Raw genomic sequence first — 25,325 nt, 5'->3', positions numbered from 1 at the left:
AAGTGCAGCTTACACTTTTGTCAATTTTTTTATTATACTCGTATACAAGATAATTGAATCTTCTCTTTTGAAGCGATGGTAATTAATATTCGAGTAAAATATCTCATATTTCCATTAGAATAAAGCTCTTACAAAATTGCATGTCATATAAATAGAATGGAGGTAGTTGTGTGAAACTACAGTAAAGTATATGTTTGTATAGGTTTCAACCCTTAAGGGCTTGTTAGTTGGATAAACAAAGCTGAGCCAACCCGCGGTAGTATTACACGTTCCATTGATTTTCTTTAATTTTCTCCTATGAATGGGTTCTTTCAGCTATGGGGGCTATTTCAGCTTTACGCTGTATCCCGCATGTACGCACAGCATGGTAGGCAGAGGGAACCTCATGTTATGACACTTCGTTCCCCACTTTCCGCCGAACTCGTGATGCATTGCGTGATGAGTGGCGGAGTTCAACGCCGCCCTTTGCCTCGACACCAGAGCGAAGAAATGAAAATATAAATAATATTAAATATTCCATTTCCTCGAGTGAGGATCGAACCCACAACCGTCGCGTTACAGTCACACCCTGGTGCCGCTGCGCCACGACTGCCGTACAGAGTGCAGAACAATTCCATTTCGCTATTAGCTTCGTTTCCAGGTTACATATTTGTTATACTAGTAGTTAAATTACATACCTTTACATTAACAATTGATATATGTGTTTATGAACTTTTTATATATATTATATCAAGTAAAAGACAGATCATTAAAACATTCAATGAAAATGTTTCAAGACTTAGATAAAACAATTTGCTCTTAAAATGTTTTCAAGAAACTTCATTTCAATTAAAGTTTTGGCAAATTTTAAGACCTATTAAAATTGTAGGGTTCTTAAAATATGTATAGAAAAGTTTTATATATAGAAAATCCGAAGTTTAGTAATTTTTATGTTTTTAATTTTAATTAATACTATCTGTAATCTATTTATTATATCTTCATCTATACGAATAATAAGTATATGTTTAAATTTCATTACATTTACACATTTTTTCTGAGATTCTGGTTTGGAAATGAACAATAACTCTACACCACTTTTAAAATCTCCTAAATGATATAATATATTAAATATTATTATGTAGAGTACCTAGCACTATGGCTGTGGCCGTAGCCACTTGTCCAGTAACCGAAGGCAAATCTGATTATGGCATTACGTCGGTAATTCCTCGACTGATGCAGGAGAAACCGCAAACCACACAGTAGATCAATGGACAACGATTATACGTTAAATATACGGGAATTATAGCACGTGCAATTACTATTAGTACGAGCTGGAGGAGTCGAAATAGGAATAAAATTTGTGGTGAAATACCAAAAAATTTAAAAAGAAAGAGTTTCCATCGTTAAAAAACTTATCGAAGTTGTTTTTTAAATTTCTGGTAAATAATAAATTAACCAAAAAACCACGATACTATCAAAGTACAGAACCGTCCTTTTAATTTTTTAACAGACTAATTATGACCATGTGTGTTTTTTCTTATGCCTTTATGTAAAATATTAACATCTAAGTAGCAAATGCCTAGCCTAGTAACAAATGAATGCAGCATTTGAAATACAGATATTTTTTTCTTATGAAACCTTGAACTGTGAATTATTATACTAATTTCAAATTGCAACTACAAAATAGAGTAGAATGGAGATTCACGGAAGCTGACAGCCTTATTTTTAGACTTTTAAAAAATCTATGCAAAACAATTTAAATGTTATCTTAGTTATTTAGATTTACTCCGCTAGGTAGGATCGAAAACAATTAAAAAGAGAAATGAAAGAGTACATACAATAGCCTAGAATCACAAATAGAACTGGTTCAATTTAAACAAGAAGGAATACACGCACAAATGTTTTCCTCTTTGAATGAAATAAAGAGCAGCCTCAGGCTTCACTGTGTATCTACTATCTCATGATTATAAATGTAGGTTACCTTATTTAACCCTAAGGTGGGGGCTGGGCCATAATTACCCACATATTTTTTTAATTTGCCATAATTTTACAACCATCTACGTGACATTGCTTATTTAAGTACACGAGGAAATTTATTTATTTTCTCGTTCAAAGTCATTATATAAAAGATTTCCCTGTTTAGAATAAGATATTACATCTTATATATAAGTTAGTAATAGCCACCATGCTTGATAAATTGAAGGTGTCTCAAAATTTCTTAGGTATTACATTATATAAAGATATTTGGTCAAACATATGGTCAAAATTAAACTATTTCACAATTTTTTTACAATAGTGTAGAATTTAATGAAAGACAATATTTATATTTACGATATAAATGGTTTCTCGATCTATTTAAATATCTAAACGATTGGAACCCACCGTATTATACCTGGATATCAAATTTCATAACATAAATAAATAACTAAAGTACTTAAGACAATAAAACTTGATTTGTATATATATTAATGGTAGAGTTCAAGCAATTTGTTATCGAAACGAGGTGAGGAACTGGTTACCCAAAGTTTTAACCCTGAACATTTCTAACAACCTTTATATAAATTTTCGTGATTCCCAGCAATGTTTCCCGGTATTTATCGAGGAGGTCCGCCATTAACGGAATGGTATCGTCACTATTAGGAGTATAAATCTAAATAAACGCCCGTAGGCCTTTGTAATTTTGTGAACAAACTGTGCGGAAAGGAATCAGTTGTAAAGCTTAGGAAGGAATGTGTTAAGCTTTCGTTTCCTAATTTCAGTAGCAATTTTTATTTTCGGATGCCTAAATTGAATGAAAGATAGAACGTGAACAAATTTACACTTTTCTTTCCTTTTTTACTTTCTTATTTTTTATTTTTTTTATATATAATCTGTTTCTAGAGCTACTAAATGAAAACTTATATAGTATGTATAATTATTATTTAACAAATTACGAAAATTTTATGCTTTTTGCATATCATTCGACAGAAAGCAATCAGACTAACGAGATATACTCCACCTACATGGTGTGTCAAAAGAATTTCAAAACGAATTTCCGACCCAAAAGTATAAATGTGGCAAATACCCGTCGGTTTTCAATGTGTATTCGTGATAAGGTAATTTCACTAATGGCGTCAGCTTGTGAGAGACGGAAATATTTATAACTAGCGACCCTATTGCGGCTTCGCCCGCTTTTACTACTGGATTATTCATATAATGTATGTTTGCAAAACACTTAAGATAATGTGAAAATTAATTAAACCCTAATGCAATCCGCATTTTCGTAGTTTCAATAAGGATTTTCCAATTGTTTTACACAGCAAGGATTTTTTAGTAGGTACCGTAAATTTAAATCTGTGCTACTAATCTTTTCAAGTACTTATTAAAATATATTTAAATTACTATTTTTAGATAGCTAAATGACATTAAATAATACATTCAACTCGAATTATCCAATACATGCAAACGCATCTAAATCTTCGTTGCTATAAAGGCAGGCGGGTTTTTTTTTTCGAGCTTGTGGTTAATGCTGAAGAGGGTATTCTGTCCCTGATGAAAAGCAAGCACTACGTGGCTGCCTGTGACGAAAATTAAATAGAATGCATCGGCCGGGAATTTAACCCGGGCGACCCGCCTGGGAGGCGAGCATTCTACCACTGAACCACCGATGCGTGTAAGGCAGGCGGGCGCGGCGGACTCGCTTGTATAAGCATAACGTCGCGAGGCGCGTTTCGCAGCAAGGATTTTTTGATATTGTAACAACTTCTTAAGTACTTATTAAAATGAAAAACAGTAAAACACAGTTTTGATCTACATTAAATGGCCAACGTAACTAATATACTTATTTATATGCTGAGAGTAAGGGATAAGTGAAACTCGACTCGACAGTTGATGTGTGTTTTCTCTAAAACTATTCGCAATTTCGAAATAGTTTAAAAGCAAATTTTATCTTCGTTTAACGTAGAAATTTAATAAAGTATTTTAAAGGATAAGGATTAATACCATTATGGAAAAATATCCCTCACAATAAAAAATATATTGAAATTATTATTTTTAGACAGAAAAATGATCACTACAAGTTATTCTTAAAAGATACGAATATGCCGTCGGTGACTTTTTTGTAGATCTTATTAAGAGGAACAATACTCCAGTACATTTTTTTCATGTAGTACTTACCATTACAGCAGCGCATGCGCGAAAGTGTCTCAACGGGTAGGACTTTATACACATTTATTGTATTTATGTTATGTTACAAACTTTCAACCCCTTATTTGCACCCTTAAGGGAAGAATTCTAGAAAACCATGAAACATGTGTTTAATTAAATACTTTTAAGAGTCTGAAATAATTTTTTTTAAAAAATTGGTGCCGATTAACAAAAATCTATACAAACTTTCAACCCCTTATTTGCACCCTTAGGGTGAGAATTCCAGAAAACGATGAAACACGTGTTCAATTAAATACTTTTATAAATCTAAATTTCAAATTTTATAAAAATCGGTGCCGATTTAATTTTTTTTCCATACAAACTTTCAACCCCTATTTCACCCCTTTAGGATTAAAATTTTACAAAATCCCTTCTTAGTCCAGTGTCCAGGATGTCCAGATTACGAAAGTAAACATCTGTCCAAATATCACGTTTCTATGCACAGCGGTTACGGCTGTGCGCGCGTCTTACCTCAGTCAGTGAGGACAAGTCCTTTTATATACATAGATAGGATAGGATAGGATACATCTCATAAAAAAAAATTGTAGGATAATTATTACTTAGGGAAAATTGGTTAGTTATTTTAGTATGGCTAGAGCGCAAAAATTGTCATATTTAATAGAAAAATATTTAGTTATTTTATATCTAGCTAGATATTCGCGGACGGCAAAAACTTAAAACCCCAGAATTTCCTTTACAAGACAGTATCTACAAGTCCCATAAGAATCGTTTCATATATTCTGGTTATTGTCCGACCCGGAGAAACAGAAAGACGTTTGTTGAACTTCTTCCATTAAAGCGGCAATTCATTATTTCTTATAGTTTAGTTGGGCTATTACGATTGTTCATCAGATATTCCAGATCTTCTATAAAAATAGAGGACTTAAAAAAAATTACCAAACATGATAATAAATGCTTAATAATTTTTTCTAAGGTTCTTATAGTGTAGCTGAACTATTAAATACTATTATTACTACATACTACTACTACTATTGATCGTTCATCAGGTGTTCTAGATCTTTAATTTTTATATATCATTGAAAAATGATCGCCACACTCGACAATTTTTTGCATTCATAGAATTTGTAATGGGACTGACAATAATTTTGACTCCGCTAGAAAATCAAACGGATCCGAATAATGTTAATGATGGAATAGGCAATTAAAAATAAAAAGGAAACAAAATTCAATATGAAAAATAATTTATTACCTTACTAAATATAAAAAAATATTTCAAATTAATCACAATTCTATTATTTTACATATCACCTTCGTTACGTTGAATATATTAAGGTACATTACAAGGAGTATTTTACATCATAATATCCACTATTATACAAAATCTATTCAGCTATTTAAATATGTATCTTCATTTCACATTTATAATATTACAAGAGATATGTTTGTTATTATAATAACTATAATATCAATTAAGTGATATTATAAAAAAGCGTATTAAGTTCGAGTAACCCACAGATTATAGTTAGCTTACATCAATTAGCTAAATCGATTTGAAAACAAATATATCGAATATTCATAAGTAATAACTTAAGATTAAGTTATGACATAAAACGACTGCCTTAGAATCTGTAATTTATTATGCATTAATATGATTAATAAAATGTTCTATTAATCTCATAAACTTAGAAAGCAGCGGTAGATTGAAAAAGCAACGGCTGTGAACTCAAATGCCATGAAAAAAATCATATATTGACCATATATAGTAGTCTTAAAAATGGGCTAAAAGTACATATAGTGAATATAGATGCCAATTTAATAAATATTTATAATAAATATATTTTTAACTCTGGAGTTTTATAAAGTCCAGTAGTTTGAATATAAATAATAAAATATTTTTTATTCATTAAAAGCAATTAACTACAATTTTGTTGAACAAGATATCGAAATTCTATGTTTAATACTTTATGGTACACCATGTGACCTTATATAAATTAAATACTTTTTACCTAGAGTCAATGATAACAAGATAATATATACAAATTTCTTTTTTTCAATCACAGTTTCATATGTGTATATTATAATAAATATTTAAATATACAATTTATAAAAAATCAAATATTTTGTACACTTTCAGTGATTTTTTGTGATATATGTATATACATAAATGTATCATATATATTTTTCTTGACGTAATAAATGTAAAGAAATTGCAACACGGATATAACAAGTACAACGAGTCGTGGACGACCTACGGCTATCTATAGGACTGCGCAGATTTGATTTGACGATTTTTCCTTACATTTGATTACTTTTTTCCAAGTGCCCACTGTGCACAACTTCAGAGAACCTAACTACAAAGCAGCCATCACTCGTCGACTGCACTGCACGTATTAGAATGTCAATCAATGTTGAAAACTATTTCAAAGAATTGTTAAACGTCTTAAATGCGCATGTAAGTTGTAAAACGTAACTTTTCTTAAATAAAAACCATCTTCCCAGAACATAATACAATTGAATAACTTTTAATACTTTTTGGAGCATAGAATGAGTTTCATTTATTATTTTCAAATATTATATAATTATGTGGGATAAGCAAAGAGGGCAGCAGCGTTTAGGTTCTTTACCTATTTTTACCAACATTGTATTAAACGAGAGTTGTAAGTTAAACAACATTGTATTATTGATTTCAATGAATTCCCACAAATATTAACTTATACAAAGACACAATTACAATTTCCTTTCTTTTCATATTAACTTCATTTAAAAGTATCGCACAGACTACTAACAAATAAAGTAACAGCATCGTTTGTATTGACTTTTAATTTCATAATACACTGTTTTCCATTCTTTATTAATTTCATCTATAGCTTTTGTTATATATAGCAACTTGACGAGTGTTGTATTTGTGTGCCTACTACAAAAAATAATGGCTTCATTTATATTTAATTATTTAATTTAATAAATTATAATGACTTTCGTTACTTTCCACACAATTCATCTATAACTTATACCATATCTCATAGCAACTTGTGGTGTGTGTGTTGTTGCGACTGCCAATAGCAACGGGACATCATTTACATCTATATTTAGTGATTTAGTTAGAGTTGCAATGTCACAGAAATCGGTTGACATCAACATGTCGGCTAAAGTTTTTGACAACACGCATAATTCACGGAGTTTACTTTCTAAGTAGAGGAAACACTGGAACAAATAAAAATATATTAATTAAACTTATAATAACGAGTATTGTAAGTGAACCCAGCATAGTTTCAAGTAGAAATACTAAAGCTGCATTAGATTTATTATTATTGGTGTCATAAAACACTAAATTGTAGCTAAATACATAATTTACCTGTTGCGTAGGAACGCGCGCAAGTCGCATGGCGGGTATGGCGTCTAACATACCGCCCACTAACGGGGACAGCCCGCCGCACCCACACTCCCGTCCCACCAGACGCACCTCCCTGGAGAACAAGTGAAGTAATATTTTTTTCTATGAAATAATAACTAAACACTAATATTATATATAAAGCTAAAGATTCTGTTTGTTTGAACTCTCTAATCTTAGGAACTACTGGATTTTTTTATTATTTGTTATAGGAATTAAATAATTTATTTGTTAAATGTAAATGTGTAACCTAGTACACCTGCCGCCAGGGTAAGCTCGGGTACTTAGAACTGTGTAGTTATGTATACAAATCTCTTAATTATTTCTATTCCACCACGCCGGACGAAGTCGTAAATAAACACTATGATAGATGATATAAGTATAATATAAATCTCACCATGTGTTAGTATCACCGACGATGGCCACAGCTTGTACTGGCGAGTTGAGGGTTTTGTTCAGGTACGATGTGAGATCCAGGTCCCTGCGGAGGTCCGCCTCCCACGCGGTGGGACTTGATAGTGTTCCTTGAATAATTAAAAATGAATGTAAAAATATGTAAAGGTATACATAAAATTTACGAATAAATATTTTTTTTTTACGGGATAGTGTGAACTATCCCACATATAGCATAGTAGCAGATACCAGAAATCTAATGTTAGTTTAAGTTTCCTTCTCTCCGCTAAATTCTGGAGACATTGCGTATTGAGTGGCGGAACTCAATGCTCAGCTTTGCCTCGTTACCTGTGCGAGGATATTATAATATAAAATATCTAATTTCCTCGAATGAGAATCGAACTCACCAACTATTATGGTTACAGTTATACTGTTGTGCACCACAACTAGCCTTAAATAGGGTACATAAGAGTATAATATAATCATCCCATTTCATAACACTTTACCAGTTTCACGCTTTATCCCGCATAGAATGGAATTTGAATAATTGCGTGTTGAGTGGCGGTACTCAAACACAGAACTGTTCAGTTGCGCTAGAGCGCAAGAGGGCAAATGAAAATAATTGTGAACCCAGAACCCACAACCAACAACAATGAACTCATAATAAGACTTTAATTGACACGATACTTTAATGTAGACTAACCTTGTAAAATTAAATCAGGTACATAATGGTTTGTAACTCCACCTAGTAACGACGCGTCATAGCCCGATCGCATTTGACTTTGTAGTTTACTCGAACAAACTTGCTTCAACGGGAACTCTATCACTTCCTTCACTTTCATCATTTTATTATTACTTTCTATCCTTTCTAGCGACTCTTTACTTTTAACGTTAACAACTACCGTGTTTTCTTTTCGCGTCCTAACAAACGATTTTGGGGATAACTCACATTGTGTAGTTTCTTTTACTATAGTCTCTTTTGCATATTGTGGCTCGGACCGAGGCATGTCGTTCATATATTCCATTTCAGAAGCATTAGTCGGTGTTTGCAACATCGACTCCATTAATTGGCACTTGTAACACGTTTCGCATCTCTCCTCTTGTATTGGCGGAACGAAAGTCGGGTCGAACTGAAAGTTATCCAACTTCAAATTCCCCGGTTTCCCTATATAATGTCTATCTAGTATTTCTAAGTTTTTGCTCTTCATATAATTAGTGACTATCTGTGGGTATTTGTCGAACTCGAACTTAAAACCGGAATGTTTGATTGGTTTGGAATGTTGAAGTGTCTGACCGCAGCACTTAGACGGACTGTCTCGTTTGGTTTTCTCGCATATGTCTGAACAAGAATTCTCTTCTAACTTCTCTAGATCTGACGTTTCATTAACATTTTTTGACGATTTCATCGTAATTTTTCTTCCATTAGACTTATTTTTCAGTCCCACTAACTTTTCGTCATCACCAAGGACGAACACGACTTGTTTTGTATCACATTCTTCTGATGATAAATCTGTGCCTGAATCCGAGGAGTCTTGTAAGGGAAGCATATTTGGGAGTCGCCGCAACTTGCCTTGATTTTGATTGGCCCTTCCCATTAAATCGGAACTAGAGAGCGAGCGCAAATTCATTAACGTAGCAGTTTTCTTGAGACTTAAATCGCTTGCCGTCAACGTACTGTCACTACCATTGCTATTACTATTGTTAAACGACGGGACTTTTAGGTTGGAACATTTTTTAACATCGGAGTTCGTCCTCGATTTCTCTACATTTTGAACATCAACAAATTTCGGTTCTTTGAGCAAACAATCTTCATACTTGAAGTCGTTTTTCCTTACACCACCACAACGCACAAAATATGTTAGAACGGCCAAAAGTCTAGTAATAAATTGTGCGTTTTTCGACCCCGCTATAATTGTTCTGGCAGATCGGGGTGGGAACCCGATACTACCACAGAGGTCCGTCAATTGCGCCCAAAGTGCGTTATAGGGCCTTCTAGTATCATTCTGGTCAGATGGAAAGTTTTGAGGATCGATGGTGTCGTAAGGACTGACAGTAGTGACCCACCCGAGATGATGTGTTAAGACGTACGTCAGTAGAGTACTGATAAAACTGTAAAAGAAGAATTGAATTGGTTATTGATAATATTTATAAAGTAGACAACTGTACAAATAGTATTAAAACATGCATTATTAGCATAGAATAGCATAAAATAAGAAATAAACCAATACATTACATTTATGGTGACAGGTAATGTATAAAAGATATTAAATATTATTTATCGCCTAAACTTTTCATAAAACTAAGCTACATAACAATTACGTTAGAAGGGCGGGCGTCAATTAACAGTCACCTTCTCCTATAAATCATTTGTTGACTCCCAAAATAAATTTCAAAACGTATTTATTTCTCTGAAAGCGCTTGTCCCAACACCCACACCAATTACGCAACTAATTTCAACAATTTGTAAACGTCAGTCCATTGAAAATGGCGTGATAGACAATCACGTGAGAAACACGTAAACAAGGGGCATAAAAATAACTAGCCAAAATTACCAACAAAGTTAAAAATAAATATAAACACTTGCAAGCAATTAACGGACGAAGAAATTGTCCAAAGATAAATGGTTTTTTGGCAAAAATATATTTAATATTAGCAATTTGGATGCTGTCCAAAAAAATACAGATTATTTATCTTGAATTTTATTCGAAATTAATCGGTATTGATTACTAAATAATTTATGAAATTTGTTTAAACGAAATGGTAGCAAAATGTTTTATTTTATTTCTTATTGACATATTGTTATTAGTGAAATGATATAGCAGATGTTATCCTTCGAAAAACGGATACAATAATATAAGATGGTAGTAGATTCTTACACATTACTAAAATTAAATAATAAGTTAACGAATAAATTATACAAGTATTTAAAAATATACGTCAGAATAAAAGAAATATTAGAAATAATTATTTTTCTTCAATGATAAATACAATACCTAGAGATCTTGACATACACATACATATTCTTATTAAGTTATTATATAGGTCTGAATAAATTTAAAAAATTGCGTAGAAATTTTATTTACTGAAGTAAATAATGATTATCGCCTTTGACGATAAATTAACTTCACAAATCTACGTAGAACCGCGAAACAGATAAATAATATTATACGAAAAAAATAAAAATAAATATTTGCATAACAATTTGTTAACATCATGTGATTTTAACAGATCCGTAGCCGTTATAAAAGTGCGTCATAAAGTAACGTGAAAACTCTTAATAAAACTAAGCGAAATATTTTTATCACCTACCAACATCACGTGTTTTTAACGTCCGGAAATATAAAATTTACTTTAGTTATAACGTTCGCGTGATTCATAATTTTCTATAAAACGTATAAGTATATTAATACTTTCCTTATTGACATATTGTTATGAAGTAAACTCGTGATTAGAGTAAATATGTATAAAGGTACATGTAATATTGATATGGAGCAGTTGACATATGTCTAACTGTTATGATAATAGATCATTCAATTTCCACTTAAAAGGAAATTTAATATTCTTAAAAAATCGTTAAATTATGAAACCTCCTTAGGTTATATATCCCCAAAATAATTGCAAAATATAGAATTAAACGATATACAGGCATTAAGTCTAAATTGTTCACGTGGGAATTTCTTATTTTATAATAAACACAAAAAAATACTCACAAATTCGTGTTCTTCGTGTCACCGGCTGTTAGAACCGAGCATAAATCCGTCAACAGCCTATCCGCCATTTTGTTAGACAGGTGCGATTCACTCGTAACCAGCTCCAACCACACCGATTGTAGCCGCGGCCCGTATATAAGATCTGATAGCCTGAAATTTATTGACTTTTAAAATTATCAAATATTAATTATTATTATACGATATATGACCGTTATAAGTTCAAAATATTGTTGAGAAGAAACTGCCATACAAAATGCGGGCAATGCGAAGCTTAGTAACATGTGCCTATTATAAAAAATAAGTACCTATTGCGTCGGAATATAAGTGGACAGAAACTCTAAAAGAGAAGTCAAAAGAAGATAGAGGAGAGCCTAATGAGACAAAAATTCTTTAAGTAAGAGAGAAAGCTCAGTGGGCTTTTGACTTACATTGTTTCGCTTATTGTTATTAGTAAATTAGATCCTCAAATTCATCTACAAAACGTACAGCCCGGTTTGCACTGCAAAATGTGCTGGTAATGCTAAGGCACAACGGATTCCTTTCAAATAAAACAGATTTATATTTCCACCAACAAAAGAATTTTGTAATTACTTCGCTGGAAACAGCAAGTATGTAGTTTACTCTTGCGAGTTCAACGTCATTTACAATTCCGCTCCGACACAATAATTATTAGATAAAAAATGGATTTGAATGTAAATTAAACATACGTCTTCTAATATAGGTACTATTGATGATTCTCCAATATACAACTCCAGAAATATCATCCAAAACATAAGAGTATAGACAGGTTCATTGATACACAAAAATAAAGTAGTGACTCAGTGTAATATACATATGTACATATACGAGAAGTGTAGTTATTAGAAAAAGACAGAACTAAGTTCAATATATTTTTATCTCAAGTTAATACCACGAAGATAAAAATAAAAGTACTAAATAGATATTCAAACTCAAAAATAGGTATATGACTATTTTAAAGTTTCATATTTTATCACTTCCACACGTGCTAAACAATTATAGCACAAGTGCGAATGTACTATAAATTCTTGTTATTAACACAATTGCATATTAGATTGCTTTCCTTTTAGAGGTTAGAAGACGTAAATATATATATTAACATGATTATCATATCCATATGATTACCATATATTAACATACACAAAAATACAAATTGAGAAACTTTAACCAAAAATATTTAGAACAAGGATTTTAGCGCAAAAGTTCTCGATGAAACATTTTAAAATAGACAAAATTCATAAAGATATCATTGCTACAATATAAAAAAATATTCTTGACATAATATTGTTGTTATAAAAGACACACGGCCGTTGAAATAGCTCTTAACGATATAAAGCAAATATTTTTTTCTTATGATTTACGACAACTGACAGTAACATCTACGCTTCATAGCTTTAAGTACTTTTGGCTTTAGTCCAGCGAAAGACTAAAAACATCGATTACGAAACAAATAGGGCATAACGGTGTTAATATAATATTGATTTTAGCACGTAAGCTTGAAGTATGGGAGGATAAAGAATCGATTTTAATCTATTAAAATAATTTATTATGGACTATAAAATCGATTTGCCCCTGAAATCAAATTATAAGCCCCTATAAAGTAAGTGGATCACCATCAATTCAACTATATTGATGCTAAATAGGTTTATTAATATGTGTCCTACTTACGTCGGTAAAGGAATTATAATTCATTGGAATTTTGCATTATTATCAAAACTTCGAGGAATTTCTCAGAATTATAGTTAAAATGGAACTAAATTAAATATTTCAAATTATTAAACAGACAGATATGTACAATAAATATTAGTAATTAATTGTGGTATTTTTTTTACTAAAAGTCAAAACTCCAGTCATTAACTTCGTTTGCGTGGACTTTAAAACTGCTATATTAAAACTCTACTTTTTAGTTTTCGTAAGAATTTGAATTGGTAACAAAGCAACGGCGTCGAGTTCCGCCACTCAACACACAATGCCTCGAAATTTCGGAGAAAAGTGGGGAGTAGAGTGACTTACCACTAGATCCCCTCAGTCTACACTGGTATATGCGGGATATAGCGTGAAACTGAAAAAAAAACGATAGAAGATTACGCTCCTTACCATCTAGCAGCATCACCAACAGCCTTATGCAACGTGGACACGAAGGCGCCCCCAGCACCCGCCGACAGCGTGGCAAGCCGCAGACGACACACTAGAGACTGCAATTGAGGAGAGTGCTCCATACAGCGACGGACGATATCCCTACAAGGAGAAGTATAATTTATATTCTATACAGTACAGTCTATACTGTGGGTATAGTTCAACTATAACGCAATAGTTCAGCCTAACTTAAACTTAACTTCAAAGCAGCCACGACACACCAGTCGTACTAGAGTTACTTGCAGTTTGTCTAATGTACTGTTAATATAATAACCTAAACCTTGGAGGTCAATGATCAGACAATACAATATATTTACAATTTTAGAATAAGTATATTAACATCGATACTAATGCTCGTTTTATGAATATAGTCACCTATAAATATTAAAATGTTAAATGTAGAAAAACAAATAAATTACACTTAAACAAATAATATTTTATTAGAAAACTAATAAAAAGTATTTTTTTTTTCATAAGTGTGGAACAAGTAAAATATGTCATAAATATTATAAAAATATAAATACGAAGTTAATAAAAAAGGCAAATCGAACGACAATGTTGCATGTTATAAATCAATAGAATTTTATATGTAATATACATAAGAGTTATTTAGCACTATCACCATTGTAGAATCTTTATAATTAGTACTAGACTATAAGTTACAATAGTAAACTTTTAAATTAACTTTTATGTAACTTTGCTACTTATATAAAAACGTGATGTAAGTAAAATAATTTCTATATATAATATTAAAATAAATCCTTTTTCTCTTATATGCATATTAGCTCATATACTTTTTGTACGTAACAAAAAAAATGAAAGTCCTTACTTCAAAAATAGTTAATAATAGATTATGGGGCAATAAAAAATCCATTATTTTCTTTAGTTCTACAATTTTTTACTACCAATAAATGTCGTACATGATTTCATAGTTAATGTAGTGTACGTTTTAAAAAATATATGACTCGAAGAAAATAGCGCTAATAATTTTATGACGCCATTATTTTTCTTCAACTTCATGTTGACAACCAAAATCTGGTGCCAATCAATTATACAGTTTCATTGTGTATTTTTTTGAAATGAAAATACAATATATTTTTTTAAATAAAATATTTACATAATATCACAAAATTCCATAATAAAAAGTTGACTTTCAAACTAAAAATTCGTTCATTAATTGTTTTTATCGCGTCCAATCAATTTACCACGTGACAAATATAGGCCGCTATTTTTAAATTACTACAAAATTCCACTACATTTCCGAACGCTACGAGTCATCAGGAATGGATGGCGCGTTAAATTACTTTCTCATTTGTCAATTTATTAAAAAAATGTCTCTGTATAAAAAAGTCTATGTATTTTTAGTATAAAATGTATATATCTTTATATTTAATCTATACGAAAGCCTATACTTCTATAGGTGAAAAATGTGGATTTAGGTCTCGCGTGGAATATTGTATCTATTGTTTTCCCAATGAACATTCAATTCCCAATAAAAAATATAGGTAAAATTAGCATTTTCCTGTTATTTAAGAGACATTCATCATTATTTACCAGCACTGGACAAATAAAATACCTTGTAGATAATAAATATTAACATTAAATAAAAAACCTTGAGCCTTTAATCATCATAAAACAATAACAGAAACGAATAAAAAACCAACTCAAGAAACTGATTTAAGACTTATAGCATAAAAACTTACATGTCAGCAGGCTCTGATACAGATATCAGTAAGGCCAGACCAAGTTTTCCTCGCCTCGGCACTACTGATGTAAAACTCGCCAAACTATCATTCGTACCGCTTGTTGAACTATTGCTGTATATCTTGACAAGAAAAAAGAAGAAAATAGAAATTAAACGGGAGAAGAAATTTAATACTTATAATTAATCTATTAAATAATATATTAAATATAATATTTAATAATTTATGAAGTAGGAACTTTCCGCTTAAATTTCGAGACATTGTGTATTGAATGGCGGAAATCAAATGCCGCGCTTTCTTCATTAGAGCGGGGAAATGAAAATAATTCATTACCTTGAGTGAGAATCGAAGCCATAGCCGTAGCGTCAGACACTATAGCGCTGCACCACGACTGCCTCATTCTATCAATAATTATTTATATTTATCGTGTTATATTATCATAAGGTTCAATATTTATGGTACAATGTACGATAATTAAATAAACACGTTTCGTTCGCTCCTGGATTAACAAGTCATTTATTTAATTGATTAAATGATACAGCTTAAACTGTTTACAGATAAAAAAATGTGAATGACATGTATTCTTTAGTATTATGATGTTTTTCGGAATATATGAGATTTTTATCCTTATAGATTTGTTAGAGAAAAAAGAGACAAATATCACCCTGTTCTCCTTCCACATTTACTAATCTATTAAATGGCAGTGTCAATGACGTAAGTATTTTCAATATATGATCTTTTTCTAATAATATTTGATATTAATTGTATACAATTGAATTCATACGAGTATGAGCCGTAAACGTAGATTTAATAATAACAAACAAAATACTTGTGTCATTTATCAACTTATCAAAATAATCAGCTAGCAAGATATAAATCTATTTTAACTATATTTTCTATTTTTTTTTTTTTTTTTTTTAATTTCTATCAAATATCCATACAACTATATATTTACATTGATGAAGGCACTACAAAAAACCACGAAGGTTTGTCTCGAGTACCATAACTCGTCTAAATTATAAATTTAAATAATATTAAACTGCCTGCCTACATATATAATTTAAAGTTGTAACAAGTAACTTGAAGTGTAAGTGTAATACGGCATTACGAGTTAAATCGTTACGTCAATATATGCAAATAGTCAATACAATATGTGAATAAATATTAATAACTTTCCAACTATCACAAGGTAAAGTAAGTATTGATAGAGCAAACATCGAGAAACTCCATTACGTGATCTGAAATTATTGAATAATACATTTTCCATTTCTTATTTTATTGTCTTTACCAGAGCGAAGAAATGGAAATATAAATTTAAATAAATATTTCACTTCCTCGAGTAGGAATCGAACCCACAACCAGTCGTGTTTACAATCACACTTTGTGCACCAGCGCCAGGGCTGATCTCTATATTAGATATATAGAATCTTTAGAAATAGAATTATAATAATAATAAAATAATACAATTTCCTGACATAATTATTGTAATCAAGTTGTTAAGTCATGTGACCGACCGCCGGCCACTCATGTGATCCGTCACGAACTTAGATATAGCTACAAATGTATTTTATGCATTTATTTTGGTTATAATGAACTTATTATTAACTAAATTATTATTTTCATTAAAACCCAAAAACATACATATAGATAAAATACGATATTTAATGTTTATCGAGTTTATAGTTGATATCATGGCAACAGGTGTAACTCAGTTAGTGATAAAGTTAAATTTAGTTCAAAAGCAGTGTTAAACGCATTAGCTTCTGCCTATGTCGAGAAAAAAGTATAAAACAACGAGTGTTATAATATTTTTATTTCCTATTTACAACGCATTAAAAAAATATATGACGCTAATATCAATAGACAATGCAGTTCAAAAAAAAATTTAACAAAAAAACAATAAACGTCGCACAATGCTGTAAAAGTGACAATGGAAGCACGACATCATATAAATTAAGTTGCATAATTTATAGTAAATACCCAAATTCCACAAAAATTTTAGCAAAAGCAAATCAATATCAAACAATAGTTACCTGCGAATCCACACTAGAAACCGACGAGGGCACCCTCAAAGTGTTGTTCTGTCCTAGATCAAACCTCGTCGCCATGCTCTGGAAGGTTCTCCTTTGCCAGCTACCATTGCTCGAGTTACTTAACTTCCGTCCACACGGCGCTGGGGAAATCAACGCCTATTACTATAATATTGTTCCTTAAATGATGCAGTTGAAAAATTGTTAGTTATTAATAGAGAAACAAATTAAAAAACTGTCTGGCAATTGATAATCTCGAAGGTTCTTCGAACATGGATAAGACTAACAAAATGTCGATAAGAAATATTTATATTTCAATGTACTTTTTTTCGAAATCGAAGTTAATTAATTGAAATTAAATACTTTATTATCTTCCTTCATTGCGGCCGTTGGGTGTTTCCCGCCTGACAAACCGCCACGCCACTCAACATACAATGGTTAAAAATTTGAAAAATGGGGAAAGGAGTGTCTTAACACCAGGTTCCTTGAACCTACTCTGCTAATAAAAAAGGTAAAACTGCTGTTTTTGTAAGAATACTTACTACGAAAACAATATTCATCAGTGCTGTTCCCATCCCAGGTGTCGAACATTGAGAAATAGTCGTAAGTGGACCCGACACTGCTGTATGGCGATTGTTCCCCGTAGAACCCTATAATATGATTCAAGATTAAAAAAACCGTTTCCGGGCCGCAATTATTGAAGATTGATAAAACAAGATCTCTAGATAAGATAACACTTTTTGTATGTATTTTAAATTTAACGTAAGTCTTGTGTGTTTTAATTTGGCAGACGATGAGTATTAACTCACGACATATGAATCCATAACTATATTTAGACATATCCAAACAAAAAGAAAATGGTTCCTTTCTGTAGAAAGGTATACTACATATTACATGTATATTTCTATAAAAAGGTAGACTATTTAAGAGTATCATCACGCGAATATAATTACAATTTTTTGTCATTTCCATTTCATTTCCAAATCTACAAAAGTGGGCCAGTATTTTATTATAATTAATATTTAATTCTAAGTATATCGAGCTATAATAAAATTTAATAAAGATAATGAATAATCTATTAGACGACAATTACGTGTATATACCAAGTGCCTATTTCTTTGTAATATAGCGCACAATATAGTCAATATTATGAAGTGTCCGATTACTATTATTTTACATACATAGACAATTTGATACCTAGGTATTCTACTTAACAATCTAAAGGCATTAGACCAATACACACTCAACGTAGCAAAAGAACATCAACCAAGTTATTTACTTACTAATATAGCAAGTTTCTTATTTTCTGCATTTGACGTCAATATAAAATTCAAATATTTATACAAAATTTCGAGACACAGTTGTAAGTAACATTGTTAATTTACGGTATGACTTCTTAAGATCCTTTTTCACCTTTTTTAGGAAAAAAATAGAGAATGGATGGATTTAACACTAAGTTCGCTTTGCGTAATTAATTAACAATAATATATTAATTTGTTTTATATATAATATTCTAATAATATAGCTATAAAACATAGTTCCTATTGAATGAAAAGGTTAATCAGAACTACGAAGTCAAGGTTTCTTTAAAACATTAGACTCGATCAATACACAGGTGGTATACAAATACACTCGCCCGTATAAAGTTGCGATAGAATATAGTCACAAGTTTTGACACCTCGTGATAGACATTACAAAACAAAGATAAAATATATCACTGTTTATTATGTTATCAGGATTTCTCATTTAAAATGTTAACCTTCATATGGCTTTCCAATGAAATATATACAAGTTTTTCGTACACCACTCCTTGAAAGGGACATGAAAGGTAATATTGATTACAGAAATAATAGAAAGCACTAGTAACGTACTTATTTGTCTAAAACGATAAGTTATCTTTACATTATTATCTTATTGTTAACATATGTAGACGCAGGTATTTACGATAACGTAATGAAATTTAAATCTTGATCGATATGTTACGAGGTGCCTTTGAAAATCGACGAATTGATCGTTTGGTTTTACTGTAATAAACTTGAGTTTATGTATGCATAAACAACAATAATTATTTTATTATGTGAGGTCAGTCTCTGGTGTCGAGACCCAGCGCGGCGTTGAGTGCCGCCACCAGAATTCCGCTGGGAACGGAAGAACGGAAGTGTGAAAACAATAAAATGGAATGGAAAATATTTTATGAAGATTACTGAAATTTGTTTACTATTATGTTAAGAAGACCAGTTTTGAAAACAGCAGTAGATAACAGCTATATAATTGTTATTTTATAATTATCGTTGTACCTATCCTCAATAATATAATTATCGCTTAATAATAGGTATATATTGCAAAATTAAACAGACTCATGATATATTTTAATTTAAAATATTTATTCTTTCAAGAGACAAAAATAATATTTTTATATATTTTATTATTTACATATAAGTATGTATATAAGATGTAATAGAAAATATAAAGAAACTAACCAGAATCTCCCCTATCCAGTGAAAAGCTCAACGACACGCCCTCCTCCTTCACCAATGGCACGTTGAGAGGCGTCGAGCGGTTCATCAAATTACTCTTACTAATGTCAGTCTTACGCTCCACTCGACTTATTCTAGGTGGTGGCACGCTGAATATTTTGGTGCACATAAGCCTGGATTAAATATTTTTATGAAATGTAATAAATTAAATTATCTTTACGTATAGTTTGTGATAGCAATTTTAAATTTAGTTTGGTACTTCGAAATATTCTTTATGGTTATTATCGGCATTGTAATAGCGTAAGGAGTATCCTAGTCCTAGTATTTAACATTTTCATTTCTTAAAAGCAGTGCATGAAAAGGGAGACTAAGTTACCCAAATGGTAAAAAGTGCAGTGGGAGATGCATAAAATACAAAAAAATCAAAAATTTCTTACCGTCTAGGATCATTCATAATGTGAATTTTTAACGACACGCTCTTGCAATTCATCGCGACGGCACCAAATATCATCTCACCGAGGACGCTCGCATCTGCCGCCTGACCTTTGTACTAGACAAAATTTACATTAATTACTAATATATAACGCTTGTAACGATAAATAAGATTTAAAACATTATTAATACATACATTTGATTCCATATGGAACCTACAAATGAATATAGTACTCATCCCAGTTTAAATTAAATAGAATATTATTGTAAAGAATTTAACTTTAATGAGTAGTAGAATAGTGAACTTGAGTTTCAATAAAGTCCCTACTTTAAAGAAAATATTTGTACGTAATATAAAATAATATGTTTCTTCAAAGAGAGCAAGTACCGTTGATGTCATAAGCATGGGCGTAGGGATGGGGGAAAGCGGGTACATACTAGACATTTTACTAACAAAAAATTAACTATGAAAATTTAAAAAAGACTAAGAATTTGCTGAAAACTATAGGACAAAAATAGTAAAAATAATCCCCCCCTTGGAAAATATCTCTAGATACGCCCATGGATAAGCAACATAATTGTATTTCATTAACTATGTAAAAAGCTTATAATTAAAAATTATATAAAAATACACAGTAATTCAAACTTTTTTTAGCTGACTCTCGCAAGGCAGTTCAATATAATACTGTCTTAAATTTTTTTCCTTGACAAAACCTCCAAACGCAGTAAACCTATGTAATTTGAGACAATAGCAACAACAGTAGGTAAGTTTTCTCTAGATATATTACATTATCAAATGAGGAAGTGCCATTTATAATCGAATGTGAACATTGTAATCGTCAGTCACATGAGTCTCGCCAATGCCAAATGAAGGTCTTGTTATTTACATCGATTTAACATTTTCTTATATATTTATAATTATAGAAAACGTGGCAATGGTGAAGTAAATTAGAATTAAATATACCATGAAGCACGAAGTTATTGAATGAATTAAATTATCTACAATTTGCAGAGCTCTTCTGTCCAGTTCCAGTCTTAGGTTATTTACCTTACCTTAAGTAATAATCTTTAACAAAGAAAAATAACTTCAACCGGATCCCACAATCAGAACGTAACCAAACTCTTATCAAACTATCCTTGATATGAATTATATCCTTTCCAATAAAAAAAGAATCATCGAAATCTACTTAAATTAAACTGTCACACACAAGATATTTGGTTTTTCTTTAAAAGAGTCTCCTGTATTTATGGGTTATTTAAAGTATTAGGCCTATTTAGTTTCACAAGTTTTCGGTAACTTCCATAGTTATTTCTTTTAATAAAAAATATTAACTCCATTAATCGTGACCTACAAAGTAAGTAACCTTTAATGATTTGTTTACCTCACATCTCACGGCTCTCTGAATAAGGTATAGAGATGAAATCTTTATTTATGCAAGTTGGATATATCTAAATAATAGTTAAAGTTAATATTTTAATAAAGTTATATGATTTTAAATATGGTACATATGAAAGTAAAGTATTATTTATAACGGAAGTTTTATTGGTGATAACGTACGTAACTATGTATGTGTAAAGTACTTTGAATTACTATCCTTTGGTTGGACGTTTTCCTATACTAATATCGATATAAGAAATCATATTTGAAATCCGTTTTGTACTTAATTTTTTTCTATTTTCCATTCTGCTGGCTAGCTGGAACTATATAATTAGTTTTCGTTTCCCACGATTCATGGCTAATTACACACATAATATACCTAACCGAGATAACCCTTCAATTGTCACTGAGCAATTGCATGTGACCATCATAGAATTAGAACTTAAACAACACTATCGAACGCCACACTCTTAGAACCACTTAGAACCACTTACGAGCTCATCCGTAATCAAAAAGGCTAACGTGTAAGAGCTATATATAGAAACTCAATGCGAATAAACTGTAAATTGGAAGTCTCGTGACGCTACGTTCCAATTGTTGTATTTATTTATAAAGCGTTCGTTACGTCTTTGATAAGGGGCGGTTATGTGAAAATAAAAGGCGATTATATCGAATATTCTTAATTATGTAAATATGGCGTCGTCGTGACGCAGTGTCACGAGCGTGTGACTTTAAAAAAGACGCTTTTGGGTTTGATTCCCACTAAGGGCGAATGAATTATTTATATATTTTCATTTCCTCGCTTTGGTAACAAGTTCTGCCACAGGACACACAATGTCTCTATAATTCGGCGGTGCGTGGGGAACGGACTGTCTTAGCGATGGGTTCCCGCTGCCTAAACTGCTATATGCGGTACGGGATATAACTTGAGGCTAAGAAAATGTAAATAAGGAAGTATCATTTCTAAAGGTAGACAGGAAGGAAGTGTAACTGTCGAACTGTCGATTCTGTTTTACATTTTCCACATGTTACGAATATAGAGACATTGCGATTTGGGTTTCTTGACCCAACGACACATGACGTTCACGACACAAGGAAACATGTGAGTATATTATAAATGCACACGGCATTTCGACATGTCTTAACTGCTAAAAAAAGGCATATATTTGCAATACATACAAATAAGCTTACTACTACGTAACATTACAACTTTGCGATGCAAAAACCTATCTAAAGCATAAACTACAGTATGTGGCCTTCATTTGAGAAGTGTTTCTCATATATCTTCATTTAATATATTTACTGGCTTCATCAGCCTTCACATTATAATTATAATAATATGATTAACTTAGTTAACAATCACTTTGTGTACTGTGTGTATGTCATAAAAAAACATGTGACATAATTTCATTCAAGTTGAACAAATTTGTTACCTTATAAAGAACAATTGAAAATTTATATTTATAGACACGTTATACTACAAAATTATTCATAAGAATAAGAAATAAAATATTTTAATAAAAAAAAATTTTTTAAGTAACTTTTTAATTAAAAAAAAATCATGTTATGAAAAAAGTCCATGTTATTTACACAAATATTATAAAGCTAGACCATTTGTTTGATTTAACAAACTAAGTTCAGAAACTACTAGGTCCAGCTGAAAATTTATTCCAACACCAAAATTACACACCATTTATCTATGAAGGGTATATTTATACATATTTGTATTATTTCATAATAATTACTTCAATATAAACCACTGTACCTGTGCTCTGCCATTATTTACAATAAGAATGTATCATCTGTCATACATAACTTTTAGATATTTTCATTTGACCATGCAGCCATGGCCACCAAGCCATGGTGGGTATTAGTAGTTAGTAAAATAAAACACAAACATGAAAAAAAAAATATACTCACAATATATGTGTATCCATCAGTAACCTCCACAATAGATGGTATCTCACTACTTCTAAGTTCTGGCTTATCATCTTTCCGAGACGGTACTTTTTCAATTGTTGACGAATCAAACAAAACCTTTCTTCCTCTACGATCACACTCTTTATATAGAAGCAATCTCACTTGCTCCAATGTTATTTCACAGGACCTACTGACAAATATTAAATATACAATTTGTGATGAAAAAAATGCTAAAAAAACATAATACCTAAATAATGCTAAGTAATAGCATAGATTTGCACCCATTTCTGTGTCAACATAAAAAATAATTATTATTTATTCTTATTAGAAGTTCAGATGGCCCTAACATTTGTTGTTATTACACATTAAAAACATTATTGCACATTTAGAAATAGTTACAACAAAGTAAAGTGATTTTAAACAAAGTAGATCGTGAAAACTTTCTCTTCACAATATTGCAGACACATGCTTCTTTGCCAAATATATTAGGAACACTATAAAGTAAGTATAATATCTAATATTGTTATGTATTTATATGCTTTAAGTATAGTGGTATTTTAAAATGTTATTACTGTCAGCAGTTTGTCCTTTAAATAAAACAAAATCAAGTTACAATTAAAAACAAACAATTCTCGTTCAGAATTCAAAATTCTGAATGTATTAATAAGAATTTATAAATTTTACCATATATGTTATTTAGTAGATTGATACTATGGAGGCAAGATATTACTGCTTTAAACCACATTTCAGTTTGTATATTGATTATAAAAGACAAGTTCTTGTACAACAAATTTCATATAAAATATTTTATTCACATAACTGTCATCAAGTTATGATCATTTGTTTACCTAAATTTCATTTTATTACATAGTCGGTTGATTAAATTCACAGCTGTTCTCCAATAACGTAAATCACGATAAATAAATTGCGATATAATAGGCGTAATGTATGCCACATACACTCACTGCACGAGAAATACACTCATGAAAAGATTTCACTTTAAATGCACTTAAACAGCCGTAAGACAATAGACTAGCGGCTGTGCGATTTGGAATGTGCGAATGTACTAACTCGCATGTAAATAATAAGTAAACATTGATTGAACAGAGGGTCGCCCCTCTTCCTCGGTGACGCAGTCAGGCTGTCGCCCACGCCACCCGCACCCCCCGCGCTTATCACATGCTTCGAAACTTCCACGATTCATACTTCATGCTAGTCGGTGACGGCAATACTCACAGTACTGCCAGACTTTTGTGCGTCACAAACACCCTATTTCACCACTCTAAGGTCCGTTGAAAGCTGTGTGCGTCAATTTATTTACATATTTTTGAACATAAATAGAAAACAATAAATAATATGTGTTCACAATGACGTACCTGTCCCAGTTTCGTGAGTCCCAATAGTCATTATCAAGTTTTCTCTTTATAGAAAATATTTTTTCTATTAATGCCATTGTGTCACAATGTCACACCATATCATGTTATCCTCAGAATCAGAGTCAGGTGACATCGTTATGTATATCTTGTTACGTAGTGGTTTTCAAAAATATAAAATTTTTCATGGCATTTGAAAAACACTCGGAATATAAAATGTAAATAATCTGACAGATCACGTG

At 31.2% G+C, this 25,325-nt stretch overlaps 1 protein-coding gene and 1 non-coding gene across 7 annotated transcripts; both read right to left on the bottom strand.

Moving 5' to 3' along the window:
- Positions 1-3,558: 3,558 nt before the first annotated feature.
- TRNAG-CCC (transfer RNA glycine (anticodon CCC)) lies at positions 3,559-3,629 on the bottom strand. The gene has a single exon. It is a non-coding gene; the product is annotated as a tRNA-Gly (tRNA).
- A 1,720-nt stretch (positions 3,630-5,349) lies between these two features.
- On the bottom strand, positions 5,350-25,314 carry LOC146532472 (folliculin-interacting protein 2). 6 transcript variants are annotated; one of them, XM_085195946.1, is made up of 13 exons: positions 25,087-25,314; positions 23,711-23,900; positions 20,418-20,530; positions 19,984-20,153; positions 18,046-18,153; positions 17,507-17,646; positions 15,474-15,595; positions 13,732-13,872; positions 11,617-11,766; positions 8,610-10,015; positions 7,911-8,037; positions 7,478-7,589; positions 5,350-7,326 (listed from the first exon to the last, which is right to left on the bottom strand). In XM_085195946.1, exons 1-13 carry the CDS (start codon positions 25,161-25,163, stop codon positions 7,120-7,122), a joined length of 3,063 nt encoding a protein of 1,020 aa, XP_085052072.1. In that variant the 5' UTR covers positions 25,164-25,314; the 3' UTR covers positions 5,350-7,119. The 6 variants fall into 6 exon arrangements, with proteins under 6 accessions (XP_085052072.1, XP_085052073.1, XP_085052076.1 ...); XM_085195947.1 differs by having other exon boundaries at positions 23,711-23,897; XM_085195950.1 differs by having other exon boundaries at positions 17,507-17,662; positions 23,711-23,897; positions 25,087-25,295.
- Positions 25,315-25,325: the final 11 nt, after the last annotated feature.

Source organism: Heliconius melpomene, chromosome 13 (assembly GCF_056956725.1).
Source record: "Heliconius melpomene rosina isolate 202511_hmr_F chromosome 13, ASM5695672v1, whole genome shotgun sequence".
NCBI classification, from domain to species: Eukaryota; Metazoa; Arthropoda; class Insecta; order Lepidoptera; family Nymphalidae; genus Heliconius; species Heliconius melpomene.
This window is presented reverse-complemented; position numbering and strand designations above follow the sequence as displayed.

Coding starts and splice junctions, on each gene's coding strand:
- LOC146532472 (XM_085195946.1), bottom strand. CDS start 25,163: ATGGCATTAATAGAAAAAATATTTTCTATAAAGAGAAAACTTGATAAT. Junction 18,154..19,983: donor ACTGGATAGGGGAGATTCTG/GTTAGTTTCTTT, acceptor ATCATATTATAG/GGTTCTACGGGGAACAATCG. Junction 11,767..13,731: donor GTTGGTGATGCTGCTAGATG/GTAAGGAGCGTA, acceptor AATAAATTTCAG/GCTATCAGATCTTATATACG.